Source organism: Amblyraja radiata, chromosome 37 (genome assembly GCF_010909765.2).
Source record: "Amblyraja radiata isolate CabotCenter1 chromosome 37, sAmbRad1.1.pri, whole genome shotgun sequence".
NCBI classification, from domain to species: Eukaryota; Metazoa; Chordata; class Chondrichthyes; order Rajiformes; family Rajidae; genus Amblyraja; species Amblyraja radiata.
The window spans coordinates 4,364,438-4,382,564 of NC_045992.1; the positions used below are offsets into that span (position 1 = coordinate 4,364,438).

At 44.3% G+C, this 18,127-nt stretch overlaps 1 protein-coding gene across 1 annotated transcript in view; it reads right to left on the reverse strand.

Annotated features, from left to right (window-relative positions):
* lrmda (leucine rich melanocyte differentiation associated) overlaps positions 1-18,127 on the reverse strand; it is a 645,680-nt gene that overhangs the window by 71,291 nt on the left and 556,262 nt on the right. Inside the window, exon 6 of the mRNA XM_033012480.1 lies at positions 6,598-6,685. Coding sequence (XP_032868371.1) covers positions 6,598-6,685 — 88 coding nt within the window. The remainder of the gene's footprint in view (positions 1-6,597; positions 6,686-18,127) is intronic.

An 18,127-nucleotide genomic window follows, 5' to 3' on the forward strand; every position in this document is an offset into this window, starting at 1 on the left:
GCAACTCCTTGTGTCTTCAATATTTGAGCATGTGTGTCTGTACGTTTTAAATCTTAAGAATGTTGCTGGTAAGAGGGGTAGTTGAGGAGGGCGCTATAACAACATTAAAAATACATTTGGACTGGCACATGGTGAGGAAAAGTTGAGAGGGTGTGGAGCTAAACACAGACATGTGGGATTGAGCAGTAGGGTCTGTTTTCATGCTGTATGACTCTATGAATCTAATACACCCCTCCAAGGTTCTTCACTACTTTTAATTTCCTATTATTAAGATATAGCTGGTTGTGAAGTCATTGGTTGCACTACTTACTTGGGACTCAATTGGCCAAATGCTTTATCTGCATTAACAATTCACACCGAGCAAATACTCTTTTCAGCTCATTTTCTTTTGCTCAGTAAAATCAAACGTGATATTTGTGGAAAAACCTGAACTCCAGTTGCAGGGTTGGAACCAGCAGCCGTCCGTTTAATTCACTTTTTTTTTTTGTAGTTCTAGTGAGTCCTGTGTTTTGTTTGTGGGAGAAATAGACTTTTTAATGTGGGGGGAAGGGGGTAACTATATTTCTAGGTCCCTACCTGGTCGGTGAGGCAGCTTTTTCTCTGGGCTGCCCCGTCGACCCGTCCTCGTGGCCTACCAGCGGGCATGGAGCGCCGTTTCCTGGTGGGGACCGCCCAGCACCTCGGCTTCGGTGACGGCACAGCGCTGGAGCACTATCGTGGAGCGGAGCGCGCGATGCCTTGCCTGGGCCGCCGCGCTGGATCGACGCGCTGGAGCTCCGGTGAGCTGTGACCGCCGAGTTCAACACCTCCGGGCTGCGGGTCTGCGGAGCGGAGCGGGCGGCGCCGACTTCAACATCGGGAGCCTGGGAGCTCCAAACCGGCGCGGCCTTGTCGGCTTCGGAAGCCGCGGTCTCCGGTAAGGAAGCGGCCGTTCCAGGTGGCCCAGCCGCTGAGAGGACTCTCCCGACGCCGGGGCAACAGCACCCGGCGAGAACGGCCAGGAACATCGGGCCTCCGTAGAGGCTATAGCGGAGGCCTCAATAGGCCTGACTTTGGGAGAACTGGGGATGGGGACTGGACATTGTGCCTTGTCCCACAGTGGTAACCATTGTGGGGGGATGATTTTTGTGTGTAAGTGATTATTTTAGTTTGTGTCCAAGATGGCTGTCGGAAGGGAGGGTTTACGCTGGCGCGCTTCAGCTGCCGCTGCTCTCTCTTCACATTGTGTTTTTGATTTTTTTTGTCTTTGGATCGAATTCTGTCTTTAATTTGTGTATTGGTGATGTCTTTATTATTTATTTTACTCCGATTATATGTTTTTTACTCTTGTTAAATTCTGTAAGGTGTCCTTGAGACTTTTGAAAGGCGCCCATAAATAAAATTTATTATTATTATTATTATATGCAGGGGGGAAAAACCTGAACTCCAGTTGCAGAGTCATATGGCACAACCTACGCTGATCACCAAGTACCTGCCTGAAGCAATGCTACACTTAACCCATGTATTCTCCCCACATTCCCATCAATACCCCTCAGATTCTCCCACTCACCTATATACCAGAAGTAATTTACAGTGACCAATTAACCTGCCAGGCCGCAAGTCATTGGGATGTCGGAAGAAACTGGAGCACCTCCAGCGTGGTTACAAGGAGAACGTGCAAACTCCCCACAGACAGAACAGGAGGTTAGGATTGAACCTGGATCACTAGAACCGTGAGACAGCAGCTCCCATTTGTTTTGCTATTGTGCTGCCTTCTGATATCGCTCATTGTTTGCAATGGGAGTCTTCTGAAACCACAGCTGGTCTTTTTGACATTAAGCATGGCAAGTCCATATAATTAAATACTAAACATACATTGCAGTACTAATGTTGGTTTTCTTATCTATTCTCTTGCTATCTCGGCCACCCTATTAAATTGAAGGAATTGAATATTATTCCAGATAATCAAGTAACAATAAATCTACAATTAGCATAGTCTACACTCCAGCCAATGTGCTATGTAGTTTTTCCCCAAACACGCGTCTCACAGTGGGTAGCTTTTTACTCAAATGAACATTGTAAATATTTAAAGGGGAAAAATAAACACAATAGCTTTGATATTTTGTAAGGGAACCCATCAAAGAGGCAGACAAGAAGAATGTTATTAAATCTCTTGGTGTACTATAATACTTACAAGTGATGCTTGCCGAATGCTGTCACTCAGTTATATTTCAAACAAAGGAATCTAGCATTTAGGAAAGCATTCAGCTGACCTAAGGAGTAGATGATTTTATTTTACTGTGGGAAAAGCACATTTGCACGCTCCTTGGGATTTGCATCAATGGAAAATATTCATGTTATTATAATTTTTATTGAAGAAAAGTAGATGACATGATATTTAGTTTCAAAATAATCAAATACTAATAAATAAATTATGCTTCGTTTTCTCTAACATGCTGTGATATACAACAAGGGGAAGTGCTGTGATAAGTGTGTGTTAACATTACGATCAATTTGCAGCTCTTCAGATCGCTATGAAAAGCCAAACTTGGGTTGACCAACTCACTAGCTTTACAGAACTATGTTTTTTTTCCTGGTGGTGTGTTCAACATGCCTGGTGCAACATGCCAGGGTCCATTCCCGGACACTGTACCTCCAGATATGCTGTGATTCTAAGCCACCTCCATCTGTCTCCAAGGGATAAAGGTCTTAATACCTGTACACCCATGTTGACATCCAGAAGTGGATTTGTATCATGAGCAATTACCCAATAATAGGGATGTAATTAGTCACCCTGCAACATCTCCTGGTTGCTCAGCATTTTAACTCCCTTTCCCATTCCAATACTGACCTTTCTCTCCCAGGCCTCCTCCATTGCCAGAGTGTGTCCATATGCAAACTGGAGGAACAACACCTCGTATTCCACTCGGGTACACCCTAATAGTATGAACTACAGTTGAGTTTTAGGTAACTAACCAACAACACCCTTTCGTTTTTAACTCCTCTCTTCACCTGCTTCCTCTATCCCATCCCCCTTTCCTCTCCCCTCTATCCCCCTCCACCTATAATCCCTTCCACTAGCTTCACATTTTGTGTCTCTTCTGTCCTTATCTCACTTTTGTCTTCTTTTCACGTTTGGCTTTTGTTCATCCATCTGCCAATCAAAGCCCTCTCACCTGTATCCACCTATCACTTGCCTGGCTTTGTCCCAACCCAGAAAACCTGATGTAAAAATGGAAAGTGCTGGACATACTCAGCAGGTTGGGCAGCATCTGTGGAGTGAGGGATAAGCAATGCTGATGGTGTTTTGTCAAAAATAGAGGGGGAGGGGGGTGCATTGGAGTGCACAGAAGAGCAGGGAAGGATCTTGAGGAACTGCATGTTGAAGGAAGGGCATCTATGTTAATTTTCTCCGTTGAATATAAATAAGTCATGAGGTCGTAGCCCTGATTCAGTGATTCTGCTGAAACACCATGGCCTCATACGCCCACTGCAGTGGAGTCATGGATTTACACACAATTCTATAAAACAGGTATCAGCTGCCAAAAAAAGGTACTGAGAGCTGGTATGGAATGAAAATGACCAATATTGTGAACTCAGCAACAGGGTCCATGATAGGGACCCTTTGGTTAGACATATGTTGGCTTTGCGTAAAGTTTTGCCACATTGGTCTCTGGAGATGGACACAAAGTGCTGATGTAACTCAGTGGGTCAAGCAGCATCTCTGGAGAAAAGGAATTGGTGATGTTTTGGGGCGAGACTGAAGGAAGGTCTCAACCCGAAACGTCACCCATTCCTTCTCTCCAGAGATGCTGCCTGTCCCGCTGAGTTACTCCAGCTTTTTGTGTCCATCTTCAGTTTAAACCAACATCTGTAGTTCCTTCCTGTACCAGACTCAAGCCTGGAATGTAAAGCATTCTACAGTGCATTCCCTAGCTCTTTCAAATACAATTATAATCATATCGTTTAGGTTGCGTCATTACAGAGTTAAGGGGCTGTCCCACCTGGGCGACCTAATTGGCGAGTTTAGAAGAGATTATGAGAGTTTGAAAAAATGACATGTTGAAGACCTCCTTTGACTATGTTGAAGACCAGCTACGATTAGCTACGACTAACTTCGGGAAAATTGGACACCGAATAGTGGAGAGTGAAGACGACCTCCTTCGATCTCCTTCGACCTCCCTTTGACTATGATGAAGACTAACTATGACTACCTTCGACTACCCTCGATTACCTACGACTAACATGCCGACCTACTACGACCTACTACGACTAAACCTAGTAAAAAAAGTATCGATTTTTTCCATGGCATCCTTTTTTTACTCGCGGGAATTTTTTGACATATTGAAAAAAACGCCGCGACCTAGCGGAGACCACTCTCGAGTATGAAGGAGAGTTACGAAGACCTCCTACAACCTCGTGTCGACCATGCTGCGAGTATGAGTCGAGGGCAAACTCGCTAGAACTCGTGAATTAGGTCACCCAACTCGTGAATTAGGTCAAACAAATTTTGAGAAGAATATCTCCTTCCTTCCATTTGTACCCAATTATTATTACAGCTCATACTCTCTCTACCGAGGATCATGTACCCAGACCTGGACTTAATACATTACAGGAATATTTGGTTGAAGTAGATAAACAGTTATTGCTTTGCAAATTAACTTTGCGCAATTCAGCAAGTTCCAGGATACTCCAAATGAAGTACTAAATATGAGGTTTCAAAGTTGAGGACACAGCCCACAGTTGGGCCTTTGGCATCCACCTGCTGTATGCACAGAGCTTGATAATGTAACTGAACACAAATGTAATCCATAAATCTTCAGAACATTCATTATTTACCAAATTTGTTGCAAAGAGAAGCATTCTACACAATCTTAATTACAATTGATAAATAATTTCAATTTGAAAGTAAGCCAAGCACCTTTAAGGCACAGAAAATATAACTATTAGTCAAGTATTCAGGTGTTAATTACTTCATTATACTCTTCATAGAGAAACTGAGTGCATGAATGTTAATAATGACAAATTAACCAAAGACAATATGGGGGTCATTCCCAATTACAGCTAATAACAGAATTGATGCATAGATTATCAAGCCAGTCATAGCAATATATCTACAAATATAACACCTCAAAAAATGGATAGCACGGCTGGCTATATTAATGAGTGAGAACATTAACTATGTTAGTGGCAAAGGAAAGTGGATCTCCTTATTTTATTTATCCAGTAATACGTTTTAATTTATATTTCCTATTTCAAAGATATTTAAATTGGAATAGACTGGAAACATAGAATTAGAAACACGAGAAGGGTATTGGACCCTTCAAGTATGTTCCTCTAATTCAATTTTATCGTGGGTGATCATCCAGATACAGTCTCTTCCTGTTTTCGCTCCATATTCCCCCGATCTCCTTGCCCACAATACCTGTACCTAAATTCATCCTGAACACATTTAATGATAAGCTAAGGTTCTGTCTGATGCATCTCTTCCCCATTGGACTTTGTCTATGGAATTGGTGCACTACAATACTGAGAACTATATTCTGCACTCTGTACCTTCCCCTTTGTTCTATCTGTTGTCCTTGTGTTTGACGATTATATTTATGCATAGTATTATTTGATCTAATTGGAGAGCATGCAAAATAAAGTTTTTCACTGTACCGTGGTGCCCGTGACAATAATAATCCTAAACCTAACCTATCAAGTCACAGCTGTCTCTTTTGGTTGCGACTGCGATTGCCACAGCTTCAACTTTTTTCTCTGCAGCTCCATCCTAGATGGCTTGCTAGGTACTTTAGCAGTGACCACAGGTTTTGGACTTCCCCACCATTAGATACTTCTTTCCAGCATCTAGACTGCCCACTCTCCTCAGGATTTTCCAATGATGTCCACCCTTCATTCTTCTCAACTCAAACAAATATCACATTCAGTCACTCCAATCTCTCTTCACACGCTAGTTGTCTTACTGCAGGAGTCAGTTGTGTGAATCTTAGCTGCACTCTCTCCGTGACAAGAATGTAGCGAGATAAAAACTGCATACAATATTCAAAGTGTGTCTCCACTGAGGCCCTGTACAACTCCAGCAAATGCATCCCTGCCCCTGTAATGATAGCCTCTGGCAATGAGGTCCAACAGACCAGTTGCCTTCTTAGCTGTCCACTGCACTGACATTCTTACCTTCATTGCCACAGAAGGCTGTGGAGGCCATCAATGGATATTTCTAAGGCAGCGACAGATAGATACTTGATCAGAAGTTACTGGGAGAGGGCAGGAGAATGGGGTTAGGATGGAGGGATAGATCAACCACGATTGAATGGCGGAGGAGACTTGATGGGTCAAATAGCCTAATTCTGCTCCAATCACTTATGACCTTATGGTGCCTGAGGTCACCCGGGTCTTCATGCATTTCCCTCATTCCTAGCATATTTAGATAATAATGGGCCTGCTTGATTTTGTAGATAACCTCACATTTACCAACATTCAGTGCATTGACCCACTCACTCAACCTGTCCAACACTCACTGGAGGTACATGCATCCTCCTCACAAGTTCACCCTCCCACCTATGTTTTTATCATCTGCAAACTTTATTGCTATATTTGTTAAAAAGGTGGTCCTACCTTTATGATTGCTGCCATCTCGAGTTCCCTGAGGCAATGGGGTGTATTGGTGAAAACCCAGTGTGTTCAAGTCACTTTCACCAGTGGCCTGTGTAAGAAACAATTATCAATATAACAGCTCAAGGTCCAGAAAATCTATTCTTTATACAAGGAGCAGGAGTTGGCATGCTCAGTCTTTACAACCAGAAACCTTTCAAGATCATCGCTTCATTGAATAATGAATACATCATTCAAGCTTTGTCCGAGCTGCGTTTCTTCAAAATTCTTCCATGTGTGGAGTAACCTTTGTTTCCCTAGATGAGTGCAGCTTCCCTCCCACTCAAGAAGCTCGACAGCAGACGGAACGCAGCAACCTGCTAATAGACACCCGGGTAGCACAGAGAGTAGCAGTAAAGTTGCTGCCATACTGCACCAGAAACCAGGGTTCAATCCTGGCCTCGGGTGCTGTGTGAATGGCGTTTGCACGCCCTCCGTGTGACCACATGGGTTACCTCCCACATCCCAAAGACGTGTGGGTTTGTAGGTTAATTGGCTTGGCATAATTGTAAATTATCCCTAGTGTGTGTCGGACAGTGTTAGTGTACGGGGTGATCGCTAGTCGACATGGACTCGGTTGGTCATGGGGAATGTTTCTGCACTGTATCTCTGCACTAATCATATATTTTGCCACGCAAATTTTCAGGTAGCAATCCACATTCCTCATTTGATTTGATATGCAAGTGCAGACACATTTGCTCATGAGCTGTACAGGTTATTTCTCCAGTCAATATCTTATTGTTATGAGATCTTTCACTATCAGTAGACATCTCTGGTACGCCTGCAGCGCAAGTCGTAAAATCACGCAACTAGTGTTCACAAATTGTTGCTCACATCATGGCTGTTTGCGAGTTGTCATCTTTCAGGAGCCTGTGTCAGCTTTTTGAAGTCATCTTTCAGCTTCTGTCAGTTTTATCATTTGACATGCAAAACGTTGTGGAATATTTTGATTTGTTGTTTATATCCAAAAGTACTTCAGATGCTCAGATGTTCAATCCAATCCCACAAATACTATCAATGACATAACTGGACTTCACTTTCTTTTTAACCTGAAGAATAGACGAGGTTCTGAAATAACATTTAATCAGTTTTAAGCATTGAAACAGTTCCTGAATTAAGTAAATTAATATTTCGAAGAAACAAAAAGTGCTGGAGGAACTCAATGGGTTAAGCAACATCTGTGGAGGGAATGGGCATATGACATTTCGGGTTGGGATCTTTCTTCAGACTAGAAGGAAGATTCCAAGTTGAAACTTTGTCCGTCCAATTCCTCCGCGGATGCTGTCTTGCCCGCTGAGTTCCTCCACCACTAAGTTCTTGGCGCAAGATTCCAGCTTCTGCAGTCTCTTGTGACCCCATTAGAAGTAGACTGGTTGGTTTTGGCACAATTGCCTGGAGGTAAGGTACTTTTAGTGGAACTGGTGTAATGAGAGATGCCAGGTGAGATATGGGGTCATGTCTACTGCACAGCAGCAGTAGTATATGTCAAAATACCTTGGGATGATTTGAAGGGATCCACAGAAGGTGCTGTCTCAAGAAGACAGCCAGCATCATCTAGGACCCACACCACCCTGGCCATGCTCCTATTTCATTCTAGCAGGTAGATAGTTGTGTGTGAGATTATCCCACTTGACATCCACCTCAACAATCCTTCAACATGCTCCTCTCTCTGACAAGGGAGTGATGATACAGTGGAAAATGAATAACCCATATCACCTTGACTCTGTAAGGAGATAGAAACATAGAAAATAGGCGCAAGAGTAGGCCTTTCGGCCCTTCGAGCCAGCACCACCATTCAATATGATCATGGCTGATCATCCAAAATCAGTACCCCGTTCCTGCTTTCTCTTTATACCTCTTGATTCTGTTAGCCGTAGGAGCTATATCTAACTCTCTCTTGAATACAGATGTTTAATTGATGTAAAAAGCCCATATTATTTTTTTAAAAGATTAATTAACCTGTGTGAATATTAGTAGATTAATGCAGAATAAATAGAGTGAGATCTTGCTCATTAAACAAAATGTGCATACAAGTAGCAACTATAATATTAAGATAGTTCACACCATTGTTATCTTTAAATGATGGTGTGAAATATTAGTGATGGTTTAGAGTTCAGAGAGTAAAGGGCCTGTCCCCTTGGGCGTCATTTGCGCGTCATTTACGCTACATCATTTACGTGTCACGGCGCGCACGAGATTCGTGCATTGTGTGCAGAGCGTGGTGAAATAGGCAGTGATGCGCAGTCACGCACGGCGCCCCAGGATTTTGGGATGTACAAAATCTTCGCAAGCCATCTGCGTGGCGCGCAAATGACGCCCAAGTGGGACCGGCCCTTAACGCAGCACATCAGGCGGCACCTCTAAAGAACATGAAGCACCCGACCCAAAATGTCATGTATCCATGGTCTCCAAAGATGCTGCCTGGCCCCATGAGTGAGAGACGCCAGCATCTTTGGACTCTTTTTCGTTGGAGAACAAGATTTGCCACATCATTTCATTCCCCCAAGCACAATTTGCATTTACTTGGGTGCTTTAACACTGAAAAAAACGACACAGGTGTATTTCAAGGATTAAGATCGTAAGGTCATAAGCGGTAGGAGCAGAATTAGGCCATTCGGCCCATCAAGTCTACTCCACCATTCAATCATGGCTAATCTATCTCTCCCTCCTAACCCCATTCTCCTGCCTTCTCACCATAACCTCTGACACCCGTACTAATCAAGAATGGATCTATCTCTGCCTTACAAATATCCACTGACTTGGCCTCCACAGCCCTCTGTGGCAAATAATTCCACAGATTCACCACTCCTGGAGTTGATGATAATGTAAATTATTAGATTGCTTAAAATTGTCTAGATTGTCCAAATGTATGAGGGAAAATACGTATATTGTAGGCTTGGTCCCCACCATTGTACGGGGAGGAGGCAGGAATGAGGTACATTGTGGATGAACAGCCATGATCATATTGAATGGCGGTGATGGCTCGAAGGGCCGAATGACCTAATCCTGCACCTATTGTCTATTGTCTATTTATTAGTAAGCTCTGAATCTCAGTGTTGAGCAGTGTACATGTACAGATCCTGAACTTCACGCCATGGAAATGGCAAAAAGTTAGACGTTCCAGTTGACATCATTGCCATTAGCAGCAGGAGCAGCCCATAGGGTGTGTAAAGGCTTCTATAGATGGAGCAAGATGTGGCATGTCATATAGAAACATAGAAACATAGAAATTAGGTGCAGGAGTAGGCCATTCGGCCCTTCGAGTATCCCGTACCTGCCTTCTCTCCATACCCTCTGATCCCCTTAGCCACAAGGGCCACATCTAACTCCCTCTTAAATATAGCCAATGAACTGGCCTCGACTACCCTCTGTGGCAGAGAGTTCCAGAGATTCACCACTCTCTGTGTGAAAAAAGTTCTTCTCATCTCGGTTTTAAAGGATTTCCCCCTTATCCTTAAGCTGTGACCCCTTGTCCTGGACTTCCCCAACATCGGGAGCAATCTTCCTGCATCTAGTCTGTCCAACCCCTTAAGAATTTTGTAAGTTTCTATAAGATCCCCTCTCAATCTCCTAAATTCTAGAGAGTATAAACCAAGTCTATCCAGTCTTTCTTCATAAGACAGTCCTGACATCCCAGGAATCAGTCTGGTGAACCTTCTCTGCAGTCCCTCTATGGCAATAATGTCCTTCCTCAGATTTGGAGACCAAAACTGTACGCAATACTCCAGGTGTGGTCTCACCAAGGCCCTGTACAAATGCAGTAGAACCTCCCTGCTCCTATACTCAAATCCATATGCTTGGAGGGAGACTCCAAGAGAATAAAAAAACCTAGAGTGTTGGGAGTTCAATTTGGAAAATCGAGCAAATCTGTCCTTGGATTTATATGGCAATAAGGCAACTCTTTATTCTGCCCAGCTCCTGCAGCTTTAAAGTTCCGATTTGCATGTACATCAAATTTAAAAAAAAGTCTCTATTCCCTTTGTGGCCTTTTGAGCCCAATCCCAAACCAGCCAGAGACGGTAAATCCAAATGGACATCCCGAGTGGAATCAATAACATGCAAAATACAAATGGATGGACAACTCACACAGCATCTCTGGAGAGAAGGACTGGGTGACGTTTCGGGTCGAGACCCTTCTTCAGATGGCTCAACGACGTCTTGACCTGAAACGTCACCCATTCCTTCTCTCCAGAGATGCTGCCAGCCCCGTTGAGTTGCTCCAGCATTTTGTGTCTATCTTCAGTCCAAACCAGCAAATCTGCAGTTCCATCCTAAAAAGTTGGAATTTAATCCAGTTAGTGCAACCAATGCATTGTGAAAGACTTCTTCAAAAGGATGAGGCTCAAATTGGTGTTGAAGTGAATTCAGTTGCTGATTTCTATCAGGCTCATTTAAAATGGATTGTACTGTCTAGTAAACTCCACTGTTCCTTCCCATGTCATTGCCGCAGTTGGTTTGCCTCAGTGGGCAGTTTGCGCAGTGTTTTACCTCGTGCCGGAGTTTGCTTTTCCAATATCTCAACCTGTCAGGGATGCTTTCCTTTCCTTCCCATTGCAGGGGAGATATGAACTATCAGTTTAAGAATAAGCCTGTCTCTCTCATTCTGTGCGGTGCCAGCTGAGCCTAATGTACCTTTTCAAATTGTTTGGGCTGTGCGGTTCGTTGTCCTTGTAGCTTGGAGGCCTTTTGTGTGCACGCAATCTCCAAGCTGAATGGTGGATGACGTTTCCCCACCAATCAGCCCCCGGCGTGTGTTACAGCTGGATTTCATTTTCTCTGGTAAAATGCAGAGTTTTTATTCAGGAAGGAACTTGCAAATGCTGGTTTACACTGAAGATAGACACAAAATACTGGAGTAACTCAGCGAGTCAGGTAGCCTCTCTGGAGAAAAGGAATAAGTGATGTTTCAAGTCGAGACCCTTCTGTATGGCTCTCAGTCTGAAGAAGCGTCTCAACCCGAAAAGAGATGCTACCTGGCCCACTGAGTTACTCCAGCATTCTGTGTCTACACATTTTATGTTGTGTTGCTGGATGGGAGGGTTGGATGGCTGTGTCCAGAAATAATCACAAAGTGGAGGCAAAAATAAAGACAGACCCAAAGTAGGTGATATTTCATTACAAGGCTTCAACAATTTGGGAGTTCAAGACTTCTCTGGTCAAAAATGTGTTTGCACTTGCCCAAGTTCTAGGTCAGTGGAGAACATGTCCTGCAAGTAGGGTTAAAGCTGTACATAGATCTCTACATAAAAATGTCGTTTGACATTACAAACGTACATACTACACTTCTTTGATTCTGGATTATGTCTGTGCAATAACTGATATGTCCACGCACGCACTAATTTATAGCTCAGGCCCTCGAGTCCTGGCAACATCCTTCTGAATCTTCTCAGCACTTGTTCCAGCTTAATGACATCCTTCCTATAGCAGGGCAACTAAAACTGAGCACATATGCAGCCTCGCCAATGTCATAAGGTCATAAGTGATAGGAGCAGAATTAGGCCAATCGGCCCATCAAGTCTACTCCATCATTCAATCATGGCTGATCTATCTCTCCCTCCTAACCCCATTTTCCTGCCTTCTCCCACAACCATTGACATCCTTATTAATCAAGAATCTGTCGATCTCTGCCTTAAAAATATCCATTGACTTGGCCTCCAGAGTCTTTAGCGGCAAAGAATTCAACAGATTCACCACCGTCCTAAGGGAACGTCCTTTAATTCTGAGGCTATGACCTCTAGTCCTAGACTCTCCCACTAGTGGAAACATCCTCTACACATCCACTCTATCCAGGCCTTTCAATATTCGGTAATTTTCAATGAGGCCCCACCTTCTAAACTCCAATGTCATGTATTCTGCCTTTTTGTACGATATGATACGATAGAACTTTATTTATCGCAGGAGGGAAATTGATCTGCCAACAGTCATAAAACACAAGATACATGAAATCATTTTTCACACAGAGAGTGGTGAATCTGTGGAATTCTCTGCCACAGAAGGTAGTTGAGGCCAGTTCATTGGCTGGGTTTAAGAGGGAGTTAGATGTGGCCCTTGTGGCTAAAGGGATCAGGGGGTATGGAGAGAAGGCAAGTATGGGATATTGATTTGGATGATCAGCCATGATCATATTGAATGGCGGTGCAGGCTTGAAGGGCCGAATGGCCTACTCCTGCACCTATTTTCTATGTTTCTAAGTCTACCCCACGATGGAAGGGGGAGGAGTTATAGTTTGATAGCCACAGGGAAGAAGGATCTCCTGTGGCGTTCTGTACTGCATCTTTGTGGAACCCGTCTGTCGCTGACATTGTTCCTCAGGTTGACCAGTGTGTCATGGAGGGGGTGAGTTGTACAGCTGGTTTCAATGTCTACAGTTCCCTTTCACACACAAAGCTGACAGGTCAGCTGGTTTTCTTGGCCACTATTAGACATCGCCCAGTAACCTTAAGACTGCTGAGGTGCACTTTGCAAACTATCAGGGACAAAAGCCAATGGCAGGTTTGAACATAATTAGTCTGATTCAGCAAAATCAAGCTGAGAGTACCATTCATCCTGTGCAAATACAGTGGCATAACTCAGTACGCCCGAGGACCAGGGGTTGGCGTCAGCAGTTTATGTCCACCAATCTCTTAAGAGGCTCCGTTTATGCTCCCAATGTGACCCAGCCGTGTGTGAAGGCTGAGAGCTGTGTAACCGATCAGAAGTCACAAGGGTCTCTCAAACACCAGCGAGTAAGCAAAGATTAACATGAATCAGGAATCATATTTATGAACCAGGAACTGTAACACTGTGGAATAAAATAATGGAAATTTTAGGATGTTTTTTTTAAGGGGTCAAACCTTGAACATTGCTTAAATCAATGTGAATCAAGACATTATTTTTTGGAGTGTGAAGGATTGCTTGGCATTGCTTTATCTGTCGTTTATGTGGAGATGGTGACCTATTTTGAATGAGCTGCTGCCTGTGTTAAAATAAGAGGAAGGACAACTAAAATTTATATGAAAGATGGACACAAAGTGCTGGAGTAACTCAGCAGGTCAGGCAGCATCTCTGGAGAAAATGGATAGGTGACGTTTTGGGTCGGGACTCTTCTTCAGAATTACACATGGAGAATATAGAGAACATCAGAGTATGTCGTAAGATCTCAGGCGGGTCAGTGGTGCAGCAGTAAAGTTGCTACCTTACAGCGCCACAAACCCGGGTTCGACCCCGACTATGAATGCCGTCTGCACAGAATGTATTCATTCTCCCAGTGATCGAGTGGATCTCCTTGGGTGCTCCCGTTTCCTCCCACATTCGATAGACGTGCAAGTTTGTAGGTCAATAGGCTACTGTAAGATTGTCCCTAGTGTTCAGGGCAGAACTAGTGTTCGGGTGATCACTGATTGGCGTGGACTTGCGGGCCGAATGGCCTGCTTCTATGCTGCTTCTCTAAACTAAACCATCTCTCATCTCTGGTACTGAGTGGTATAACATGCTCCCTAAAGTATCAACAAAGGTGGGTCTTCACCAAGCTAAAAGCAAACCAGCAGCTTAGCTGAGAAAAGTGAAGATACATTTTATAGTCCCTTAATTCCTGCGCCTTCACATAAACTATCCTGAAAAGCTGTTTGCCCAGAAATCTGCTATTGGCAATTACGTAGTCATGAAGAGATTAGAAATGTTTTTTTTTACAGAAAGACAAACTGAACTGCAAATGTATTTTGATCAATTTATTATAAACCTATTGCTTACACTGTAAATGTAATCCCAAAACGCTAACAAAAATCCAATAATGGAATTTAATTAAGTCACATTGGAGCAGTGGCCTTGGTCAAATGCCTTCATTCAGGGTGATTTTTCAGTTGAACATTGTTGTGGTGCAGGTACACAAAATTGCTGGGGAAACTCAGCGGGTGCAGCAGCATCTATGGAGCAAAGGAAATAGGCGACGTTTCGGGCCGAAACCCTTCTTCAGACTGATGGGGGGTGGGGAAAGAAAGAAGGAAAAGGGGAGGAGGAGGAGGAGCCCGAGGGCGGGCGGATGGGAGGGTGGGAGGAGACAGCTAGAGGGTTAAGGAAGGGGAGGAGACAGCACGGGCTAGCCAAATTTGGAGAATTCAATGTTAATGCCATAAGGACGCAAGGTCCCCAGACGGAATATGAGGTGCTGTTCCTCCAATTTCCGCTGTTGCTCACTCTGGCAATGGAGGAGACCCAGGACAGAGAGGTCGGATTGGGAATGGGAGGGGGAGTTGAAGTGCTGAGCCACCGGGAGGTCAGGTAGGTTATTGCGGACTGAGCGGAGGTGTTCGGCGAAACGATCGCCCAACCTACGCTTGGTCTCACCGATGTAAATCAGCTGACATCTAGAGCAGCGGATGCAGTAGATGAGGTTGGAGGAGATACAGGTGAACCTTTGTCGCACCTGGAACGACTGCTTGGGACCTTGAATGGAGTCGAGGGGGGAGGTGAAGGGACAGGTGTTGCATATCTTGCGGTTGCAACGGAAAGTGCCCGGGGAGGGGGTGGTGCGGGAGGGAAGGGAAGAATTGACGAGGGAGTTGCGGAGGGAGCGGTCTTTGCGGAAGGCAGACATGGGGGGAGATGGGAAGATGTGGCGAGTGGTGGGGTCACGTTGGAGTTGGCGGAAATGGCGGAGGATTATGTGTTGTATTTGCCGGCTGGTGGGGTGAAAGGTGAGGACCAGAGGGACTCTGCCCTTGTTGCGTGTGCGGGGATGGGGAGAGAGAGCAGTGTTACGGGGTATGGATGAGACCCTGGTGTGAGCCTCATCTATGGTGGCGGAGGGGAATCCCCGTTCCCTGAAGAACGAGGACATTTCCGATGCCCTGGTATGAAATGTCTCATCCTGGGAACAGATGCGGCGTAGACGGAGGAATTGGGAGTAGGGGATGGAGTCTTTACAGGAGGCAGGGTGGGAAGACGTGTAGTCCAGATAGCCATGTGAGTCAGTAGGTTTGTAATGTAGTGGTGTAGTGTAATTGTTGTGGTGCAATCAGCTTTCTGAGAGCTGCATTAGGTTGTCATGTGTTACATTGAAAGGCTTTGATCTATTCTACATTTTCCTTGAACTTCATCCCCTTATCCCATTTTCACACCTTACACTTCCTTATCTATGTATCTCCTTATCCCCTGACATCAGTCTGAAGAAAGGTCTCGACCCGAAACGTCACCCATTCCTTCCCTCCAGAGATGCTGCCTGTCCCGTTGATTTACTCCAGCATTTTGTGCCTATCTTTGGTTTAAACCAGCATCTGCAGTTCCTTCCTACACAATACTATACTTGAATCAAGTCAACAGCATGTACAAAAGATAGAGAAGAGAAATATACCAGAGCACAGCATAGGGTTCTCAACATTGCAGCATAACAGTTCAGACAAAAAGTTCAATGTTCTCAGGGAGGTAGGTTGGGGAACCAGAACTGCACCATAGCTTATGGAAGGACTGTACAGAAGTCTGATAAAAGAGGGGAAGAAGCTGTTCCTGAGTCTGGTGGTACGCACTTTCAAACATTTGTACCTTGGGCGGCACAGTGGCAGAGTTGCTGCCTTGGGCCTGATTTGATCCTGACTACGAGTGCTGCCTGTACGGAGTTTGTACATTACCCCCATGGGTTTTTCCCCGGGAGCTCCGGTTTCCTCCCACATTCCAAAGACGTACAGGATTGTATATTAATTGGCTTGGTATAATAGTAAATTGTCCCTAGTGTGTGTAGGATCGTGTTAGTATGCAGGGATCACTGGTCGGCATGGAACTAGCTGGCCGAAGAGCCTGTTTCCATGATGTATCACTAAACTAGCGAAGAGGAAGAGGAATGACCAGGGTGGTAAAGATCCCTGATTGTGTTGGCCGATTTCTCAAAACAACAATTTTCCGGTGACTAATGTGTACATCCTCAAGAGTATCATCATGTTCCACGGGATCCTTCACAACTTGAAATATTACCTTGCCCCATATTAATGATAGGTGTACGGCAAATTGTCCCCAGGTAAATTGGCTTGTTAAATGTAAAAATTGTGTGTAGGATAGTGTTAAAATGCGGGGATTGCTGGTCGGCGCGGACCCAGTGGGCCGAAGGGCCCGTTGCCACACTATCTCTAAACTAAACAAGTTTTCTTATGTACCATCATCCTGCTGAGCGAGATACTGGAACTTGCAATTAGACCTTTTGGAAAAATTAACAAAAAAACTGGCAGCTGAAAAGAATGGAAATTTCCAGAGATATGTCGACATTGTCAATACCGTGTTCACCACAAAGATGAACTGAGTGTGGGATGCACACAGCCTAGCTCAGAGAGTCGTCGGAGATTAAGAAGCTTCCTTTACAAATCAGAAAATGAAAATAAAGACCAGTGGTAGTCAAGACCAGTATTTTCATTTCCGTTTCAAAGCAGTAAAGTTATTAATAAGACTTTCCTGTTTACACAATTGGATGGGCCTGTGCAGATGAACTGTGACTGTAGCAGAGATGACATTAATAGGTATCTGTCAGGAAGAGCCTGACAAATTACCTTGGCAACAATATTCTGACACAGTTCTACTTGCAAGCACAGTGGGAAGCATAAAGGCACCACTCTTTATGAAGAGATCACAAAGTCATTCATTGTCTAAAAACGGCACATCGAGACATCTGGTGGCGGAGTGCAATGGGGAACAGGCCTGCTGTGCAAATGAATGTTAGGATGACAATTCTCTCACATACATTCCCTGCACAGTCATTACTTATTCAATTGTCGGACATCAGTTATGAACAAAAAGAGAAAGTAACTAGGTTTGACAAGCAGTTATGGAGAAAATTAATCCACTTCTCTCCGTGCAGTTTGAGTAGATTGGCTCCAAAAGGAACAATTGGCTTGGCACAATTTCCCTCTTGGGTCACAGGGTATTTGCCAGTGCTTCAAGATTGCTCGGTCCGAATCCTAGAATTCACTGCCAAACAGGTTCACGAAGGTGTCACACCATCACACCACCATACCCCTGAGATTTCCGGAGCCTTTTGTGAAGAAATTGCTAATAGCTGGTCACATTCTAAGGTAGAAAACAGAAAAAAAGAAAACTGCAGATGCTGGAAGAAAAACAGAAAAGGTTGGTAACATGCTTATAGGTCAGGCAGCAATAGTGGGCGTGGAAAGATAAATCGAGTTAGTGTTTCAGGTCAAAGCCTCTGTCAGAATGAAGGTAAACATTCCTTGGTAGCTCGCACAACAACTGCCAAACATGCTGGAAGTGCAGATCACCAATTCTTGAAAGGGTATGCAATATGTGTAGGAAGAAACTGCATGTGTACATTTACACCAAGGGTAGATGCTAATTGCTGGAGTATATCTATTCCAATCATGTGGAATTCATTGCTGTGGAGGCCATCAATGGATATTTAAGGCAGAGATAGATAGATTCTTGATTAGCACAAGTGTCAGGGGATAAAGGGAGAAGGCAGGAAAATGGTGTAGAGAGAGGAAGATAGATCAACCATGATTGAATGGTGGAGTAGACTTGA